Below are 21,848 nucleotides of genomic sequence, written 5' to 3' on the forward strand. Positions count from 1 at the left end.
TGGTTTATTTGAGCTTTTATTGTAATGCAAAGAAGAGTAATGCAGCGAAAGCAAAGAAATAAGCAGGCTGAAGCTGTGGTCGCAGCTATCAGTGGTACCTGAAACGGCCGCTGCTTTGCAGTGGCGGAGAGGAGCGCAGAGATCTTGGCGAAGAAAATTTGTAGCAGTCCCGAACTTGTCTCGAAGCGAAGAACACTGAACGGCATGTCATAGTACAGGTACCGCAGCAGCGAAGGCGTGTGGATCTCGACCCAGGTGTCCTAAACAGTAATTTCACAGAGCAATAATGTGTGGGTGAAACTTTTCGTTTTGTAATCAGCGCTTATTAAAACAGATTGATTCCGGGTAAAGGCATTAACAAGATAACGAAATAACTATGTCATTAACAACTTCGTAGCGTAAAACGATCCGTGCATATTACCCTTACTTTCTAGCCACCGAGTCCTTCCTGGTGTATCAGTCCAAGTGGACAAAAGGAGAAGACAAGATCACTTGGGTGACACTGGGATCTCTGCAAGATGGCGATGACTGGCAGGATTTTGAGGCGCCTCTACAGGCTGCAGATGAATCCCAATTACATGTCGTAATCACCCGCTCCAGCAACCAGCTTGGTTTCGCAGCAGTTGCGAGCATCAGTGTGGGCCACGCCAGAGCGAGTAAGAATGAAACTTGAAATCAGTGATCGCGTGGCGAAGGTGGAATTCTTCATTTTTCGTTACATTAATTTCCTTCTTTTCAATACATTAATTTCCTTATTTTCAATTGATCTCTCATCTGGCAGGACATTTCACTTCATCTGTGTTTCTGTTACCATCGCAACACAAGTGTTTATGTTCCTTTGCTGCTTCAATTGATGTGTATTAATTTTGAAGAAATTTTTATCACTTATACGATTTAATACATGCAAAAACCCCTAGAGGCATATCTTCGAAGCAGTTTCCTTGAGTTCATCGCTTCTGTGCCATAAGCTTTTCTGAAATTCGGCCTCAGATATACTACAAGGTTACCGAGGGAATCAGGGAGTGTTAGACACGTTTTAGGCGCCTTTTTTATTAGAACAGCGCTCAGAGGGACTGAGTGCGGCAGTGGACGACGTCATCATGCAAATTACTTTTTTCTTGCATGTCTTCATGCAGTCGTTCGGGAGAAGCCTGAGCAGACAGTTGGTAAGTCCACGTGGCCTTTTTATTACTGAATGGTTGGCACCACTATCGTTCGCAAGTGCATCGAAACGGAATTTTTAAGGCATATGACAAGTGTTCTCGCATTCAGCAAACATCATTTTAATTTATACTGCCGAGCATTCTCGATCGTGACGCTCGGTTTGAAACTCTATGCTGAAACTGTGCATGACACAAAGCAAGAGCAGGAAGCACCCAGCATGCTCTCCGGTACGGAGCGTCTGCGACAGGTACCGATTAGTTAAACCAGTATGTTGGCAGTTGTCACATTGGATTTAGCCGCGCCACTAAGCCTTAAATATCTAAATGAAGCCAGTATAAAAATTCGGGCACTTTCGTTGTGCTCTGCTGTGAAAGTATTACTTTGCGTGTTGGTCGATAAGAGAACGCAGTCTGAATGTATTGCGTAATTTTCGAGGTTATCAAATGATTTTCTAATGGCTACCTGCGGCGAAAGCTTCCAATGTCATTGTCATATTGCTATTGGCTATCATAACATGAGAGGTAATTCTGATTATCACGCTACTAGCTTTGATGGCTGCTGAAATTGATTTCCTCTTTGAGAACACTTTTTAAAGGTGCACTAAAGAGGAATCTGAAGTCTTTTTACCGCGGGAACTCGATATACACTCTCCGAGCATTCTTAGAAACCTCGAATTAGTATGCTATGAGGCCGATTTTTATATTAAATCGAAGTAAACGTCCAGGCTACCGCCTTTTTTTTTGTTTTGAACTCACCTCCGAAAAGAGGAGGAGTCAGCCAACGCGTGGAGCTCTTTCAGCCAGTCGCGTGGCGGCTTCGCTTTCGCTTTTATTTTGTTTTTAGGTTTCCGTGAATAAATGTTTTCAGTTGGAGACTACACAGCCGCAAATTAGGCCCACAAAAATTAAAATACGCGTGGACTTTTTGCTTTCGCCGACCGCTACGTATCTCTCAGCCGATGGCAGAGCGGCAAGCCGCCACGCGGCTGGCTGAAAGGCACTCCACGCGTTGGCTGACTCCTATTTCGGGAGGGGAGTTAAAAAAAAAGGCGGGTGCCGGGACGTTTAATTCGTCTTAACAGAGAAATCGGACGCACAGGACAATAATTCGAAGTTTCTAAGAATGCTCGGAGTGTTCAGATCGAGTTCCCGCGGTAAAAAGGCGAGCCCAGACTCATCTTATGAAACCAAAGTGTGGAAATCTTGAGGGCATCTTCTAACGCGGTGCAGCAGTAAGATTATTTAGATAGCGCGATAATTTATTTCGGCAGGTGTTATATTTAAGTGAGATTGTCGTTACAACATCTTCATGTCGTTTCTGCTGCAATGTCTATTTAGCTGTTCAACTCTGCGGCAGCCACTAAACAGTTGAAAACGCTGTTCGTGTGGCAGGAAAACTTTGGCCAACAGTTAAATATAATTTTAGTAAAAACATAACGCATTTGATTAATAAAAGAATACGACGTATGGAGTCTGTGGAAAGTGAGTGAAATTTGTGCAACGTTTAATGACGCTTTCATTCTCTCCTCAGACTGCAATTTCGAAAATGCAACCTTTTGCAACTGGAAGCCTGATAGTACTGGGGGAAGCCAGCTAGAGTGGAAGCTAAACGACCCACAGAGTCGCCAACCTGCCTTCCCTAGTTTTGACAGCACCACACGAAGCTATAAAGGTGAGATCCCTCGCCACTTTTGAATAATCTCGCTTATTCGGATGGCTATTGACGTCTATTGAACTTAGACGGACATATAATCTTACATTCCTTGATTTTCTTCCACGCAAATTACTATTTAGACAAACAATATTTCATTATAGGGGTAATATCATGGCGTCGCTTTGTTAAAAGAAGATTATCGCACAGTAGCCTTGAATGCGTTTTCGTTCAACAGAAACCAGATATGGCGAACGAAGCGCCATACGAACTTTTCCTTCAATTTTGACGTCATTATCTGTAGTGCATTGTGCATTGGTCTTGAAAAAAAGTTAAAAATACAAATAGTGCGAGAGAAACAGCACAGAAATGAACGAGAGGTCAGCAATGTAAAATAAAACGAAAGGCAGTGGGGGGGGGGGGAAGCTGACAACACATCTTAATTTCGTTATTCGCGAGCTGTATCCTCCTTTGAACGTGTTAGTCGTTTGCGGTTAGTGAGAAGGGATCACTCCGAAGTGTTAAAAGTATGCTTCCTGAGTAAGTGATGACAGCATGCTTTTTTTTCAACAGGGAAGTACATATACGCTGAAAGCAACAAGAGCGCCGGCACAGAGGCCGCGCGACTCAAGAGCCCCGCAGTGCCTACCGAGTGGCTGAAGTCGATGTGCTTTTCCTTTTGGTACTTCTCCGTGGCGGACGTGAACAGCAGGCAAGCCTCTTTGCTCACTTAGCACTATGTTTGACTGTTCTGTGCACACGCTTCTTGTAAGCAGCTCAGGAAAAAGAATTTTCACAAAATGCCCGCTCACTTCACGAATTAAGCTCAAACGAGCCTATTGTTGACCTTAAAGAATAAGGACCAAAATTAGGTATACACCTTTGACGTGGCAGATCACCTAGAATGTTATTTTAGCAGGCAGGTAGGCTTCTAAATTAGCTAAGGGTGCTAAGGCGACAAAGAACGCCAGTGCCGACTGCTTTTCGCCTCGCAGTATACCGGCCGCTGATTCTCGGCGGTTGAGGCTCTCCGTTGGTGAGCCTTGAGTCGCAGGGGCTGTTCTTTGCAGCGGTTGCGTTTTGAGGAGGCCAAATGGCAATGGCTCTGTTATACTGCTGACAGCTTGTTGCGCTGCAAATGAAAAGAGGTAGTTTTAATCAATCGGGAATAATAGACTAGGGCCTCCACTTCAGCCCATGGTGCAGTTTTAGCAGGTGAGATCGCACACGTTACAAAAATATCCACTGTTACATAAATGGATGTAGTCTCTTCTAAATTTTGTTTCACCGTCTGGCGCACATTACTTAAATATTTATTTCGAGAAACGCCAATCAGAAGTCAGGAAAGTTTACTGCGACACTTCATTTCTCTTCCGGCCGAAGGCGAAACTATCTAGGCGGACTCTAGTTCTTTGTTCCCAGTCCTCGATTTTACTTAGATCTGCTTCAAGACGTTCGCTGGCGAGAACCAAGGAAAAATAATTCAGGTTCTCAATGAGAATATCTCATTTCAATTACAGCCTCAGCGTGTCGCTGTCCTCTGCTTCTGATGCCGCCTGGCACAGTTCAGTGTCTCGGCTAACTGCGTGGACTCACGGCCAGACACAGTTCGAAGAGTCAGCCCCACAAGAAGGCATTAATGTAAGCATAGAACTCTTAAAAAGTTTTTGAAGCGGAGATGACCGAGCAAGATATTGCTAGTAGTGATAAAATGAGAACCTTTTATTTTTAGAGCTGCTGAAAGTGTTTTCTTAATAGGTGTCAATTCTGTTTAGTTTATTTTTATTCGTAAACTTGATGTGAATCATTGCTCATCATTTCTTCAGATTATTTTAGAGGCTAGCATTCAAAATGGCCTGGTGGCTGTGGATGACCTGTCGGCTACTCCGGGACTCTGCTCAGCAACACGTGAGTTCCTTCATTGTGGTTGTCACGCAGGGTTAAAAATAATATTATACTAGACAGAACATGGTAAATGCTGCTGGGGGGAACTGATTGATCTTGCGTCATGTATGTGCTAAGCAGCAGAGAAAGGGGGGGGGGCACCTTGTTTATTCTTATGTACATTTAGGAAGCCCTGCTAGCATATTCTCGGCAACCCTGTGGGCATGGCTGGAGTAAAATGCAAAACAAATTTCCGTAGGTTATTGGTCCAACGTAAATGCGTTTTCTAAGTACGGGTTGTTTGAAACTTAGAAGGGAACTGCGAGCGTGAGTCCGCCGCGCTTCGAGAACCTCTGCTGGCGAGAGGCAGCGAGAACTGGTGTCTCAAGGCGCATGCGCGGAAAGAGCAGCCGGCCATGCTTATTGCGCATGCGCCTTTGCCACCGATTCCCCCCGCCTGTAGGCAGCAGCGCTCCGCGAAGCGCGGCGGTCACGCTCTCCAAGTTTCCCGCTAATTTTGAAATAGTCTGTACGAGCAACTTTGCTCCCAGTAGTGAATGAGAGGAAAAATCTGAGGTGAACACATCTTTGTGGAAGAATAACGTTATAAAGATATTAATAAAACGTGATTCGAAAAGTATAGCAGCCTAACTATTTCGAAGTAGAGCGAAGAGTTGGGCATGTTAGTATTGGTTTACTATGGTTTGCCTTCAAGTGTCTAGTCCCTTTTTTGCCCTGTAGTTCCACCAAAATGAGCTCTTTCGGTTTGTTCAAAGCAGGATCGAACAATTAGGTGGTATAAGTCGACGCGTAGCGTTATATTGAGCTGTGACAAACATTCGATGCATTTAGTAGACGATTTTCAGACAAAAACTTCGTGAATGAAAGGGCTTAAAAGTGCATTACTAATACATGTTCTGCAAAAGTTCCCAGGCTAATGCGCCAAAGATTAGTGAGCGCATAGCCAGAACAGTATCCACTGTAGAAGAAATTGACTCAAAAGTTATAGGTAAAGACCTGTCCCGTCTACTCGTTTATGTTCTCTTCGCACTTTGCGTGTTGCGCTACAGGGCCTCGAAAAGAAAAATTGATTGTCTCACTAGCCAGAACTTAAATACTTTTGAGCGCATAGCCCCATAGTGGCTCAGTGAGAGTTCGTGCGAAGAAATTAACAGTACCGTTTCATCAATATTTAGTACTTGTGACTGCACACGCGCCGTGGTCGCGTTGGCCTAAGCAATTTTGCAACTGATGGTATTCACCGGAAAGCAAGTTTCCATTTCAACTCAAGATGGTATGCGCCGTACATTAGTCTCTACTTTAACAACCCAGTGCGAATGTTGTGAACTTAAGGACAGATGCTCTTATTGCCCTTTTTTCGTTTTAACACAACACATCTTTCGGTGTGTTTTCAGGCCGCATGCACATATGACTGGTGCTTGACAGTGCAGAATTTACAAAACAACGGGCTGTGTATCTAGCGCCACGGCCATACACCCAAACTAGTCGCTCAAAGAAACAAGCGTTCGATTTTTAATTCGTGTGTCAATGATGAGAAAAAGTGTTGGGACAGTTATGCGAACTATTTCTACTCCGTCCGTTGTCGCCGCAGTTTCGTCGCCCCTGATGTCAAGCCGCCAGTCTAAAAGAAGTATCTTGTGTCGTTAATTCGCGCGCTTATAGAAATATTCTTATGAAAGAAATATCTCTCAAATGCGATCTCCAAAAGTCTTCTCTTCTCGCATCCTTTCAGTGCGTAAAAACATTGCGCAGAAGGTATGAAATGAAATGAAGCTAAGCTTCGAAGTAAAGAAAAAAAAAGAAACGAATTAAAAACTACGGTTTATTGCGATCTGCTGAGGGGCATTACTATACTACATTGTGACTTAAGAAGTGACATGCCACGGAGCCAGCTTTCCTCTATTTTTTTTTTATTTTCGGCGAGCAAACCAAGAGTATGCGTCATTCGCCATCTTTTTGTTCTTTTCCTTGTCAAGTTTTTCGTTATTATTCTGCATCGAGTGCATTACATTTGGAGCTAAAACGGTGCAGCAGCAAAGCACGTATCGTAATTTTCGCCGATTTTTTAGTGTGATGTGTCACAAAGCATTATACTAGAGTCAGGAAAGTGAATTTGAAACAAAAGTTTTGAGGAGAATAATAAATCATAACCTCTTTTTTCAGAACTGTGCTCGTTCGAAGGCGGCGTAGACTGCAGTTTAGAGTCTGACATTGATAATGTGCGTGACTGGACTGTTGTCGATGGCTCCGGTTTGGGTGTCCGGGACCACAGCACTGACAGCACTGCAGGTACATCAATGATCAACCTCGTGGCTTTCGTAGACCTTAGCGAACAACAGGAAGGAGTGCAACAGAAAGTCAATTGGAGCAACAGGTTATGAATCGATCTTGAGAATATGGAAGGCCGTAGTGCACGCGCCGGCGATGATCATAATAAACTTGAACAATTTCTCAACAGCAGCCGGCAAAATTCTGCAGTAAACAAAGCAAAACACCGCTGTCGTTATGAAAGCGAATTTCTTGACATTCATAAGGCTTTATTGCGTACAGTTTAGGGGAATGATACGTTAAAAGACTTCCTCAGGCAACAAGACGTGCAGCGTGCAATGTGACGAGGCAGCAGGTGATGCTACTTCGTTGCTATCCTTGTAAGTCTTTTCACGGAAATTTGCCGTAACCTGTCGTCATCACAAGACAGTAAAAAAAATTACATCGTAAAGAAAAAAAGGCAGGGTGGCGCGAAGACAGCGATTTTTGCTCCTCAGTGTTTCTTTTTATTTCATCTTTTACATGAATGCATATGACGGTACTCTCCGAATTTTACTGCACGCAAAGCTACAGCGCTGAATTAGTTTCTGTTGTAAAGACAAGCAACCAGAAGGAGTGCTGAAAGTTGAAGATCAGATGTTGGTGACTTTTTCTGCCGTACAACTTAAGCGCAGGGAAGCTTGACACTATTTGGCAGTACTTTCGCTTCATTTTCAACATGCGTACAAAATGAAAGCTATTTAATAAAACAGAGCAGCGAGTTCATTTGCTCGCCGGCCTTATGTGAACCATACTTACGTAAAATGAGACCCTGGCCTCTATCCAAAACACAGGCTTCATTCTATGCCAAATGCTACCGATACGAGTAAATTGCGCAGTTACCTCTCACTTTTATTATGCGATATGAACCTTTGTCCTCTTTGAGATATTTCGTTTCCTTCTCTTTCAGGACATTTCTTGTACTTAAACACTACCTACGTAGAGCAAAAGTTACATTCATTTGGCAGGATCTTTTTGCCTGAGCGTGATGCAACCGAAGCGACATGCCTCACGTTCTGGTGGCGTGCTGTTGGTGCAGACAGCGTTTTTAATGTATATAAGTGAGTATTTTCTTTGGTTTCTTTTTTTCACAGAAATAATGGAAAGCGTTAAGAATAGCTGCATATGGTATTGCATTCATCAGTTATGTATTAACTTACGCTCGGTGTACAAGCATGGTATGCATATGTATAAAAGGCTGAAGCTAAATCCTTAACGAAAAGAAATTTAAGGGTTTATAACAGGTTAAAATATATTTTCGGTAATCAAGTAGCTAAACTTTATTGCCTCATTAGTATCATTATGCAGGTAAGATGTTCGAGGTGAAACTGACAAAGGGAGTAAAACTGCATTCTTAAACAATCGAATGTTTATCAGTGTTAGCGTCTTTCTGACAGTGCATGATTGAAACAGGCTACCTTTTAAAACATAAATGAGAACACTGTCATTGTACACAATGAAATAAACATCGTTTACTGCCCATTTTTTGCGAATTCATGCCACAATTAAACTACACACTTGTCTCTCATGATGGCATATGCTTCTGAAGTTGTGTTGCGTTATTGTAGATCTATTGCGCTTGAACTTGAAGTGAGATATTTTGTTCATTGGTGGTCCTACTGTACCCTTCTCTCAACAGCTATCGCCGAGGGGTCGGTCTTCGTGACCCCGTGCTCTCTTTTGTCACAAGAGAGAACCCATGGTGGAATGCTCGGTCGATTACCCTATCATCAGAGAAAACGTGGCAGGTATGGAATGTCCTCCTAAAAGGAAATCCAATGTCCAGTCAGGCAGCAAAAAAAAAAAAAAAGCTCGGAATAGCTGTTAGGGCTATTGTAAATTAATTAAACAGAAATTTAAACGTAACAATGCGTTGCATGAAATATTTCTGATCTTTTGGATTGTATCAAGAACGAAATTAAAACTATGGTGATGCATGAACGGCTGATATCCGAAAGCATCAGCTGTTAACACGTTTGTCGTTTCTTCAATGCGGACTTACCGTTAGTTTGATAATAAGCCTTTTCAAACGTTTTCTTTGCTGACAGGCTGTGTTTGAGGTGCTTCTGCCAGAACTGGCTCTGCAAGAATCCAGCATTTTCCTGGATGACATAGAGCTGATAAGCGGATTTTGCCGGCCGGAGAGTAAGTATTCCCGAATACGTAATGTATACAATAGCCAGTAGATGCTTATTTTACGCTAGTCGGATGATGAGATCCCGTTTCGTGCCGCGCAAATATTTAGAAAACACGCTAGCAGTTAATTTCTGTCACTTCGTGACGCTTAAAACTCAACATCGGGTTGACTGCTGCGAACACTTATTGTGAGACCAAAACCATATCACAATGCTCTTTTTAGAGGTTGCATAACTTCTGCTACTGATAGCACAGCTGTCATATAGAGAAGACCAGCCCTTCTGTGCCACACGAATATCATGGCAAGAATCTCAGTGGCTAGTTTTTTGCCGGTCTAAATCAATTACAGAACAGAAAAATTGAGCGCGGTGGCGAGAAGCCGTTCGACAAGCTTGAAGAGGTATAGTACCTTCACACTATTGTAAAACGACTTTGTATTTATAGACGTCTTCAGTGCATGCGGCGCCTTCCTGGGAAAAGCGAAGTTGATGTCACAGTTCGTGGTCGAAAAATGGTGCATTATAGGCGAAGTGTCGCACCTGACGTGGTCAAGAGTTCACAAAAAGTTGGTAGACGTTACGGGAAGAAAAGTGAGACAGGGCTGTTGATGGCAGCCTAGAGAACACGGACGTAGTTTTTGTTTTATATTCTTTAAACTAAAAAAGAAAACCTCCAGCCCGATAAAGCTAAGAAAAATGTGTTAACTGTATGGCATTAACAAAAACGCATTACGGCGGTAATTATGAGTTCTTTCCAGACTCTGACGGATACGCGAAGAGCTCATTAGCGAACGCAAAACCTGGCGCGCTGAAAGCGACTGCAGCTGCGCAAACTTGAAACCGCCAAGTCGATGGCTAGTGCAGACCGAGGCCATGCAAGGGCAGTTCCTAACACGCACACCTGCGCTGAAAATTTTGAGATCTCGTACGCTTTGTTCAGCGTGAAAAAAGCGCTTTCGCAGTTAGGGTGCCCCTTCAAAACTTACTCCATTTGAGGCTTCCCTCGATGTTTGCAATTTCCTAGCTGAACATTTCCGCTTATCTTCACTGGTTTATAGGCTCATAATTACTTCATATAATGAGTCAGTCATTGTTAATTAAAATACACTGTCTGCTCTAGCAGGCCGCTGACAATGTTTCTCAAATTTCAATCAAAGAACATTCTTTCCCGTTAGCTTTGGCAGCTTCCGCGTGTAGCTTCAGTAGTGTTTAGGAAAGGGAGTTTACCCTTTTCTGTCTTTTTTATCTTTAGCCCTCTAGTCAGTGAAGCTAGAGCACGAAATTATTACAGAAGTACTTGTTGTTGGGCTAGATGGTTCATAATAAGTTTGAATGGCTCAAAAGAAGGAGCACATGAAGAGAGAGAGAGATAGACAGAGGCGCTCTTTCTATCCCTCTGTCTCTTTGTGCTCCTTGCTTTGAGCCATTCAAATTTATTACGAAATTATGGAGTACAAATACGACCGAAGGGTGTTGCGTGGAGTGGTCGCGTTTATCATGCAGACAGATAAGAGCTTTCACTTTACGACTTTTGTCGACGCATAGAGCTGTTTTGAGGTGCTTATCTGGTGCCGCTGCGCCTTTCTTGAAGGATGCTTAGTTAAAGACTGACATACGTTAGTTTAGTATCGTGTTTATTATACCCATTTGTTTTTCAGTTTATTTTTGCATTTTCTTTATCGACAATTAGAACCGTGCCATTGGGATCAACGGATCATCAAGCCGTCCAAAAAGAGAAGCCAGATAATTCTAGTTATATCATCCTGCCAGAGACTCCTACGTGCTGTGAACTGGAAACAGCGACAATAAATTTCCATTTGCTTCCATTTTGCGGCTGCTAAAATATGGCATTGTAGCAAAGAGTCCTTGATGCATCGAAGTAACAAACTGGACTTGTTCGTGCAATATGTCTGATGAATGCAGTTCAAACCAGGTCGAGAGTGGAGCGGCGAGGCGAACACGAGTGCTGATATCCGTCTCGCCTCAGGTCCTCAGGTCTTGTTCTGCGCTGCATTCTCGAACTTGGACTGCAGCGGTGGCCTAGCGGTTTGAGCATCCGCTTCGCATGCGGCAGGTGCGGGGTTCGATCCCCAGTGCCGCCGGGTACACACCGGTGATACATGGGTACCAGCATTCACCTGCCTGGCGCGCTCGGCCTCTTTGGGAAGAAATGCTTGGGAAATGGGCCTTTGACCCCACCTTGAGTAAAAGAAAAAACCTTGTGCCATGGCGCTCTTTGTCAGCAGATGCCTTTGCGCCATAAAAATTCAAGGTCATCATCATCCACAACTTTTTAATTGATTAATTGAATTGTGTTTAATTGTATCTATAATTAAGGATTTGTAGTTGCCCCGCGGTAATGATTTCACCTATTTAATTGAGCTTTGAAGATTGAAGATACTGTTTTGTGTTGTAAGCTCACTTTTTTATTGGTTGTAACATCTTTTCCATTACGTTGTCTCCCAGATTACTGTAGTTTCGAGACTCCCACATGCCTGCACTGGAAAAATTCGGACGAAGGTAAGTGACGCATCCTAATTTTCTTTCAGCAAGTTGGATTTATTTGGAAATCGTTTTCTTTATGTCAAGTATAAACAGCAAATGCTTGTAATACAACAGAAGGTTATTTTGGTTCCTCCTTTCTAGATTAATTATTGGCTGTTAGATATAAATGCTTGCTATATTTATTTATTTTTCTCAGAGACACTGAGTAGTAGCTGATCCAATTGAGTAAAAATGCAATCTAATGATGATGATAGCCTAGGATCACGGCAGTGGATATCTTGCTTTGGGGAAGACTCTGGTGTATTCAAGATTCACAAATCTTTAGTACCATTCATTAGCCCAAACTCCACTGATGTCAGGAGATGATGCTTAAATTAAATTTAAATACACGAAACAAAAAGAGGAAATCTTTTGTTCTGTGTTTACACTATCAAAATAATTCACTAAAATTAATTCCGCGATTTTCGTACTTCAGCAAGAAGATGCAAATTATTCCTACCGCTTTGTTTCTTGCCCAGCATAGCGAAGGAGTGCGGCGAGTTAATCGTTAAGCTATCTTTCAAGGGATTAGTTCGCTAATATTTTTTTTTCAGTCACCTGTAACATGCTAAAGAGTTAGTCGAAAATAATTTGAATGACAATACCTTTTTTTAAACAACCTGTCGAGGGCTCAAGAACGCTCTGAAACTGAAATTTATACGTGTTATTTCTACGCTTGCAGATTCGACAAGCCATTGGTCGTTGGAGAGGGCCGGTCTTTCAGTGATCACCCGAGACCACACACTGCAGTCAAAAGAAGGTTTGTCACTGATTACATGTGCTCGAATTTCTTCGATCACTTCATTTGGCTTGACGGTAATTGTTAATGCATGCCCTATGTTCAATTTTACTGCAAGAAATGTTCAGACAGCGATAAATGAAAAGCCGTGATTCTTTTATTTTTCCTTAAAGTACACATGTTATGGACACGACCTTCAATACAGCAGCTAGTCGTGGTCTCGTCAGTTTCAAATGTTTGTGTCACAAGCTCTGAAACCAATCGCACTTAATGTTAGCACTTCCCTTTCAAAAGCAAGGGGGGGAAATGAAAGGATGCTTCAATGTAAACAAAGCGTTTAGTCAAGTTGGAGGTTCAACAGCCATTTCGCTGTTGCAGAGAACCTTGAGGCGATCAGATATGTACTGTGAATAATGCTGCTGCTATGCTTGCTAATCTAAGCAGTAATTTAAACATGATTTGATTATTTACTTGAAATGTTCAGCCTTTAATACCATCACATTTGTTGTGACGCAGTTTAAAGGCTTCTTCGTTACTTTCAGCAGGTTGTAATCGATGACGCAAGTTAATTGGTTTTCGAAGCGTGATATTTCATCAATTTTTTTTAGTATGCTCTTCTTACTTTTTTTTCGTAACGCACTTTTGAGTGCCAACCGTACAGCCCGGGTATGAGAGGCGCTGTGGTAAGGGGCTCTTGATTACATCCCGCTACCTCGGGGTTCTTCAACGTGCACCGAAATATCAGAACATGAACGTTTCGGCGATTTACCTCCAACAGCTTCAGCTCGGTGCAGCCGGGAATCGAAATGACGGCCTCGTGCTCATCATCGCGTTGCCATATCCACTGAGCAATCGCCGCGTATAAACTACGGCTAACTAGGCGTTATCCTGCAGGTCGTAATGAGCGCTTAGTTAACATTACAGTGTTTAAGAAGTGTCATGTTTTGTAATGAGTAAAGCGTCACCAAGTGTCCTGATAAAAGCTGTCAACAAAATAAAAAATTTAAGAGTCCTGATAGCAGTTAAGTGAATTATACACATTGCGGTACAATTTCTTGTTTCATATGATAACTGTATGATAAAATCTTTAAGTAACGACGGAATATCTCCTGCAAGTGGTATTTTGTAAAACAAGACCTTTTCAATTCCGGCTCTTTTCTGGGGATTGCCATGTTTCCATGCTGTGTCAGTTTTAGCTGCTCCTCACGGCTCCGAATAAAACCAACAGTGCTCGCTTGCTGCGTTGTTCAGGGGGCTCTGCTACACCTTTTGAACATCACAAACAAGCTCAGTAAGTTGTTACAGTCTTGTCATAAGCATCTTATCTAAATATTACACATCCAGCCGCAGGAGAGAACTCAGAATGACGCTGTAAAGTTGCCTTGCGAGTTTTTAAAACTCGTGCCCTCATCGTGTAATGAGTCTACGTGTTTTAGGTTTCGAAACAGCTATTCATGAGATCCTCTCACGCTTCTCACGAACGTCACGCAGCGACAGCAGCGAAGAGTAATCGAAAATAACGCGCAGGTAAAACCCGGCTGCATATTGTCGGCAGCCTAGCCAATCACGTCCGCCACGATTGGAGGTGTCTTGTCTCACGAGATAAAGAAATAACCTGAAAACAAACAATGACACTATTACGTTTACGATAACGTTTCTGTGGGTGGGGTCGGTGGAGAGGCGCCTATCTTTGAGCGGGATAATGAGGGGGAGAATGAAAGGTGCGAGGAAAGTGAAGGGGAAATCACTACTTCCGATAACGCTCCTACGAAACGCACTTGAAAAATTTTTGCTGGAGTAGATGCATGACACAGTTTCTTTCATCATCAAACGCATATCGCACCTTTTTATAGATATGCATAGGGGTCTTTTAAAGGAAGTTTGCTCACGCGCCACTAATGAGATAAGTCGGATATGGCTGTTTCCAATATTTCAAAGGTCAACTCAGCCCCACCACATCAAAGAGATGGCCAAAAGTCTAAATATTACAAAGGCAATGCTTTGCCGATGTTGTGACACTAAAATAAATCAAATAAATAAATAGATAAATAAATCAAACCTAGTCGCTCAAGCATTTTTTTAGTTTTTATTTCTTGAAAATGTCTGCTCGAAATTCGGGCAAACAAAAGTATTTTGCGCCACCAACAATTTGCCCCCACTGGTACCCTTTTTTGAGCGGAATGTTCAATACAGTAAGCTATAGTAATTGGAGTTGGTACTAAACCTGCACATACGCACTTAGAGATGGCGTAGTGGAGAGCTCCGGATTAATTTCGACCACCTAAGGTTCTTTAAACGTGCACCGATATATGAAAAACATTTTATATTTGAACGAGCAATTGTGCGGGACCCTGAAATAAATCATGTTGCATTATTTAAAGCAAGTTATAACACGTTAAATATTCGCTGGTTCATGAACGCCGCCTGCAACAGAGCCGACATCAGAGCGAAACTTCACTAACCTTCGATCCACAGGCCACTACTTGCTGTTTAGAGGAGATCGACCACAGAAGCGGGCGTCTCTGGTATTGACCGACAGACGCTACCACTGTGCAACGATGTGGCATTACATCTCGGAAGCACCGGCAAACTTGACCATCACTGCTGGAGACGTGCGTTTTGCGAAGAGCACTGGTGGCCAATGGAAGGAGGCCATGTTCCCCGTCGACATAAAAAATGTGAGCTTTCTAGATTCTTGTGTGCTCTAACGTTGCTTTGATTATGGATTGCCATTTTTGTAGTCGTGTACCCAAAGCTGGATAGGAGGCCAAGCAAAATACGGCCCAATTATGAGGTGATACCCGGTATATGGGAATTCCTTCTCAACCTATTGGCAGTGCCTGTGATACTGTGGGTTTGTGTGCAGAACGAGGAGCGAGGGAAGAACGGGGAAGTGGTAGAAGTAGAAAAGGAGGAAGAGAAGAAGGCAGGAAAAATGGTAGCGGCAAGTGATGACGGAAAGGCAAAAAGTCTGGCTGCGCGCGAGTCAGGTGGCTGTGAGGAGGCGCTAGCACCTTACGTCGTCGCTTGCGCTGCATGTGATAGCTACGAATGGTCGGCAACGCCACGCCGCGCCGCGCAGCCAGTGAGTGCATTTCGCGTCACTGTAGGTAACGAAGAATTAGCGGGCGTTGTGCCACGCTAATAGACAAGATATGCCATCGCCGGGTATATAGTTTTCTTCTCCAGGGTTTTTCCAAGGTTGACTGCGTATAAACTGAGTAACTGATGCCGGCGTATATTTCTCTACACACAACGCCATGTTTTGGGCTCGACGCCGAAAATGGACCCGCTCTCAAACGACAGCGAGGCGATGGATATCGCTTGTGTCCGCCTGTCCAGATGGTCGAAGAGAAGATGAGTGCTGTAGCAGCTGTGCGGCTTCCGAGGAAACGACTGGTTGCATCGAGAAACGCACAGAGAGGTCCATGCGGCAGCTAACAACGCTCGACGTGCGGAGCAGAGGGAATTATGACGAGCGGTATCGAGAGAGAGCAATGAAGCAGAGAGGAAATACACTCCCTCTCACAACATTTGTCGACATTGAAGTGGGAGCTACAAATCACGCCAGCAAATCAGGGCCAGAATTCATAAAGCATCTGGCACATACGAATGTCCTGTGGTTTAGTCGCATTGATGACCCCCCCCCCCCCCCCCCCCCCCCTTGAAGTTGTGATAGCCCGGCGTATGGTACGACAGACCGCTATAACGTGACAGCACCTTTGAGTTTGCTGCTCTTGATTTGCAGACGGCGTGTATTGCACCTATTTCGTCGCCAGACGACATATCTTACATACATATCTTACGACATGTCTCACAAAGGTTATGAGACAGTCTATAGGCGTGTATGAGTATACGATGCGAGGCGGATGAAACGAGGGCTGTCAGAATTAGAGTGAGTCGCGAATCCGTGTAGGCTGGACAACGTCGGTAGGGTATCGTTTCAAAAAAAGAAATGCACAGCGATTGGGAAAAGTTGCCTCCACATCATATGTAATAGAAGTAAGCAGTTGCAAAAATTTCATGCGCAGATAATCCACATAAAATTGTAAATATAGAATTAGTAAAAAAAAGGGGTGGGGGGGGGGGGGGGGCTGCCGTTAGCGTTTGTGCAAACAGTTTAAAAGGATCGTCACAGTTTTCACACCTAACTTTCACATCTTTGTGCCCAGTTAGAAATTATTTACGCTTCTAAATTTTTAACCAATTACTACTTCAGGAACTTGAGTAACGTTTTTACTCGGTTCAGCTAATTATTACCAATAGCACACGTATTATTAGAAATCAAACGAGCTTCTTAAATAAAAACTAGTGTTTGATGTGCAGCGAAATATCGAGGGAAGATGTTTGGTAAGTGTACTGTTTATTCCGTTTATCTCTTAAGTATCAAGGTTTGGACAACAGAAGATTGCCAGTGCCCTGAAGTAATTGAAAGCCGTAGAGCTGTCTGACTTGGCCCGAAGAATGGTAGCACCTATAGAATCCCACTCGTCTGATCATGAACTGGCGAGAACTGGAGGGAGGTAGAGCTCATGGGAATTAAAACAAAAAGTGTCGCTGGTGAGAAGTCACTCATGCATAAAAAGTAAGAAAATTTGTGCCGGAGGCAGTAGTTTCTGCTGCGACCGCGTCATGCCTAGCTATAAAAGACAGCAGTTAGAAATAGAAGAAAAAAAGTATCGCCTTGTAAATCCAGCCGCGGGCGTTTGGCTGTAGCAAGAGCCAGGCATTAGCATTAGTACAGATAGATGAGAACGGCGCAAAGAGAAAGAGTGTGAGAACACAGCGCGTTCCGTATTGCGCATTCTGAAGAAAAGAACCGCAAGCTGGGGGGGGGGGGGGGGGGGGGCGTGGAAGCTGGCAGTTTAGTGTAGTGAACTAGAATATTTCCTTTAGCCTGCAGAGATGCTTAGTAGCAAGCGCCTAAAAAATAGCGTTCGTTTCAAGCCGCCACCTGCTGGACTCCTAGTTCGATGCATTGCGGTTGATCAGTATAGGCACTCTAGGCAAACTGCTACGTGGTTTGCACTTGTGTGTACTGTATATTGTGCTCGGCGTTCTTGTGTGCGGCGTACAGAGTGCACGGCGTTCTTGCATCTCGTGGTCGACCTTCTCCGAGGGTCATGGACCGCGCCTTGAGCGTGACACTGCAGGCTTTATCCGCGTAGTCGTGTTATACTGCGGCTGTGTGGTCGGGTGGTATAATCCTAGCGACAGCCTCGGTGCTGTAACTTGTCGCACTCACTTGACAAAGTAACTGAACTTCTCTAAAATGCAGGCGGTGGTCTCGGCCATTGCGGGAGGACACTCCGACGCCTTTGCAGCAATCGACGACTTACTGCTCATTGAAGAACGCTGCTACCAGCAACGTAAGCACAGTATTAAACAGGAAGAATAGAAAAGATAATGTAGATGTCAGATAATGTTGACAGCCTCTTGTGACGCTGTGCTAGCATGGTGGATACAGTATTTACTCTGTGGAATATAAGCGAAATCAAAAACATAAATCAGAAGGAAATTGCAGAAGAGAGAATAAGGGCTGCCTTTTTCAAGCAGTGTACTTGACGTTGGGAGCAATCAAGTTTTTGAGCCATACAAGAAGTTACCACTTGAAGCATAGACAGATACGAGGTCTGGACAAGACATAGAATTAAGCTTGCGCAATTTCAGAAGCCATCCAAGATGCATCAATGCGCGAAAGAAACGCAGACTCCTAGTGGGCGCCTTTGGTAGGACTGACATCACGTTCTTCTTAAGGCAGGATTTTAGCCAGCCGAAAAGTGTGCTTCTTCAAGCATTACTAAAAAAATGCCATAGGCGAGCTACGCAGCAGCTCGGCCTTTTCACAGTGCCTGAAGTACAGCAAAGTTAATTCTTCATTTCACTCGAATTAGTTTTTTGTTTTGTTTATGGGGTTTAACGTCCCAAAGCGACTCAGGCTATGAGGGACGCCGTAGTGAAGGGCTCCGGAAATTTCGACCACCTGGGGTTCTTTAACATGCACTGACATCGCACGGGCCTCTAGAATTTCGCCTCCATCGAAATTCGGCCGCCGCGGCCGGGATAGAACCCGCGTCTTTCGGGTCAGCAGCCGAGCGCCCCAACCACTGAGCCAGCGCGGCGGGTCTCACTCGAATTAGTGAATAAATGTTGCAAACGTTGTTTTTTTGAGGACGCAGCAAAAAGGCCACTGTAGTTTCTTTTGTCCTTCCTGTTTGTCTCATAATTAGCGCAGTTGTCGATATTGTGGAGGTTGTGCCTCATCTCCAGGTACTGGCAGGCTAGAGAAAATGCTGTAAATTCCCACAGGATCGGAACTGTACCACTTTTTTCGCGCGAGCAGAGCGAAACACGCGCAATTAAGGCAAAAAAAAAAATCCGCAGTATTGTGCTTAATGTACCCGTGTAACTTTGGATTGTTTTGTTCCTTTTTGCTGGTAACACTTTTTGAAGCTGTGCCTTATTACGTAACGCTGTTGTTTTCGCCGACAGCCAAGCCAGCTCCACAGCCGTTCGTGTGCGCTGCGTCAGGACAGAAAGTGCCAGCCGCAGCACGCTGCAACTTCATCGCGGACTGCTCGGACGGCTCCGACGAAGTGGACTGCGGCGCGTGCACCTTCGAAAACGGCACGTGTGGCTGGTCGGTCGAAGGGCGTGGTCTGCTTCGCTCTGACGACTTCTCCTGGCAGCGACAGAAAGCCGCGACGCCTGTCGGAGGACCTCTGAGAGACCACACCACGAGCTCATCACGGGGTGAGGAAACGGCGCCACGTTGCGTAATGGAACCTGTTGCTAAGATTAATTGTTCTTGCGGTCTCTTTCTAATAATCGGTACTCTGCGCGGACCTAAGACTGACAGTGCGGTCTCGGTAATGGAAGAATACGTTACAGGTCACTATCTGCTTCTGCGAGCGAAACAACCAATAGAAGGCATGACCGTGATAGGTGAGGCCTCCAGCCCTGTGCTTCATAACACGGGACATCTGTGTGTCGTCAAATTCTGGTTCAACTACCGGGCTTCAAGTAAGTTTTTAAGCTGCCACTTCCCATTCAATGGTATAAAGGGCGTTTCCATTAAATGTATGGCCTCATTTTATTATGGTTAGACGTTGTCTCATCATAGAAGGCTGAAAAGTGCGCATGCTGATTGTTATCTGCTGTTCGGGCCCACCGTTCTTTCTTAACGTCTAAAAAAAAATTAGAGGGTTTATGGAGCCTTTCTCATGAAAACACGTTAGAGTTCAGTTGTTATAATTTTATGCTTTTGTTGAAGAAGGTCTATGGGCTACATTTCTACTTTACTTGAACGGTCACTAATAATGACAATTAACTGTAACGGAATCCAAACCCCGCTCATGCATTTCCAGCGACTTGGTTGCTTTGCTTATGATACTTTTTTGTGAGGTGCATTATTGCGCTCTGAAATATTTTCAGACGATACACACGTGTTCTTGCTGGAGCTGCACGTTAACGGATTTCAAATTGTGGCTTGGGATTCCTGGGAGCTCGCCGAAAACCCGTCGGAAGGAAAGTGGAACGAGGGGCAATTTTTGTTGGGACGCTACCGTTCTACAGTGCAGGTAGCGTCGTGCTTCACTTTCCCGCTCGTATTCTGCCGCTCATGCAAAAAATCAGCTCAGAATGGCAAAACACACTTAGCAGCCAGAATGTAAATTGGTTAGTTAAATACATCTGACCGGTGACTTGGAGCGCTCGCTTTTGTACTTTTACATCCATTGTTGGTACATCCAGCTACTAAATTGCGGAGCCTTCACCGAATATGGCGGTCAAAATTTTAAGGTACATTGGTAAGTTGCTTTTTTTCTTTACTGAGAAATAGACTTTAGTGAGTGGGTGGGAACCCATTCCACTCCTTTTTAGACGCTGCCGTCTCGGTCACGAAACCAGCTGGCTACTTTGTGTCTAGTGAAGCAAGATCTGCGTCATTCTATCAGTGCAGCTGGTGCACTCACCGTTAATCACAAGAGACACTATGAAAGTGCCACGGCGCACAATAGGCTTTGTATGCCGTGTGTATAGCTAAAACCCAGTCTGACGTATTATTCTAACCAAACGCGCTGGTTGTAGGAATAGCGAGGAAGAAGGCGAGCGGCGTTATTCATAATAAAATAACCCCACGAATACGTATCCCACCACACTAGATGACAGTTTAGAAAAAGTAGTGGTTTTTCACATGCCACAAATATACTTTGATTATCAGGCACGCTGTAGCGGGACGCTGAGAATTGATTTAGACTATTAGGTATTGTTTACCGCATACACATGGTTGTCATCTTTTTGTCTTTTGCATTCCATTTGCATAGAAATGCGGCCGTCGCTTACTTTTTCAAATATTTCTGGCAACATTCCTGATGTTGGTATTATGTGATGCTCTGGAACTGGAGCGCAACACACAAGGCGTGCTACCTGGTGCGTGAGATCGGGGAGTGCCGTACTGCCGGGGCGGACTGATTAAAATGCGAACCCGCCGTATGCGCTATTCCTTGTGTGTATAACGTGAGATGAATTCGAAAACGGTTGGTGAATGATTATTTACATTCAAACACGATACAGGTTTATTGCACTCTATTGACCAAAGTAGGAAGGCGAAAAATAGTGTCCTTTTCGTGGATGTGGCCACACTGATAGTACTATCGCAAAGTCAAACATGCAGCGCACGTGCGTGATTCAAAAGTAATGTCTGCAGACGCCCGAATGATCAACTCCGTGAACTGCGAGATTCATGTGCCTAGGCGTTGACTGACGCAGTGCCGCTAAAGAAGAATGAAAAGATAAAAGCACTGCTAAATTATGCACCTGGGGCCTTTTGACATTTTTCATCATGCAAAGACGTTGTAGGTTAAATCAACGGAGCCAAACAAAAGGGGATGTCTAAAAGCTAATCGATGGGGATGCAGCATCTTCTGGCTGTTCTTGGTGAAACAGAATTGAGCTATGGGCATTCAGAAAAAAATTCATGAAGAAGACTGTTGCTCCCACACGAAAACGAAATTCCTTGCATATTAGGCAGAAGTACAGGCGATGCTTGGGCAAGGAAATATTACGATGCTGGGTTACGTGGACATATATTTTTGCTTTAATTCGCAGATATACTTGCGTGGCTATGAGGCTCCAAGGGACGACAGCTACACTGCCATTGATGACATATCCTTCGAAGGGTGCGACATGCCAGGTATGACAAGGCATTTTTTTTCTGTTCTGGTGCCTTGGTACATCACCATGACCTCTGTTCATCGCTTTTTTGCGACATACGCAAGCAGCCAAGCTTGCTGAATGAAATAAGCAGTGACGCCATCGTGCCTTACTACATTTTTGACACCGATATTTTCGTTATTTTTTTGAGCAAACCTAGTGAGGAGCTCTCGAATGCCGCATGATGAGCG

The 21,848-nt window shown here is 44.1% G+C and overlaps 1 protein-coding gene across 1 annotated transcript in view; it reads left to right on the forward strand.

Annotated features, from left to right (window-relative positions):
• Window positions 1-21,848, forward strand: part of LOC144114179 (MAM and LDL-receptor class A domain-containing protein 2-like) — a 176,769-nt gene that overhangs the window by 53,162 nt on the left and 101,759 nt on the right. The window contains exons 24-41 of the mRNA XM_077647750.1: window positions 435-656; window positions 1,137-1,166; window positions 2,695-2,835; window positions 3,388-3,526; window positions 4,335-4,455; window positions 4,641-4,722; window positions 6,883-7,008; window positions 7,937-8,087; window positions 8,666-8,774; window positions 9,075-9,171; window positions 11,628-11,681; window positions 12,388-12,465; window positions 14,920-15,122; window positions 17,723-17,813; window positions 18,937-19,197; window positions 19,336-19,467; window positions 19,879-20,024; window positions 21,553-21,637. Of these exons, the coding sequence (XP_077503876.1) occupies window positions 435-656; window positions 1,137-1,166; window positions 2,695-2,835; window positions 3,388-3,526; window positions 4,335-4,455; window positions 4,641-4,722; window positions 6,883-7,008; window positions 7,937-8,087; window positions 8,666-8,774; window positions 9,075-9,171; window positions 11,628-11,681; window positions 12,388-12,465; window positions 14,920-15,122; window positions 17,723-17,813; window positions 18,937-19,197; window positions 19,336-19,467; window positions 19,879-20,024; window positions 21,553-21,637 (2,268 nt within the window). The remainder of the gene's footprint in view (window positions 1-434; window positions 657-1,136; window positions 1,167-2,694; window positions 2,836-3,387; window positions 3,527-4,334; window positions 4,456-4,640; window positions 4,723-6,882; window positions 7,009-7,936; window positions 8,088-8,665; window positions 8,775-9,074; window positions 9,172-11,627; window positions 11,682-12,387; window positions 12,466-14,919; window positions 15,123-17,722; window positions 17,814-18,936; window positions 19,198-19,335; window positions 19,468-19,878; window positions 20,025-21,552; window positions 21,638-21,848) is intronic.

This window comes from Amblyomma americanum, chromosome 1 (assembly GCF_052857255.1).
Source record: "Amblyomma americanum isolate KBUSLIRL-KWMA chromosome 1, ASM5285725v1, whole genome shotgun sequence".
NCBI lineage: Eukaryota > Metazoa > Arthropoda > Arachnida > Ixodida > Ixodidae > Amblyomma > Amblyomma americanum.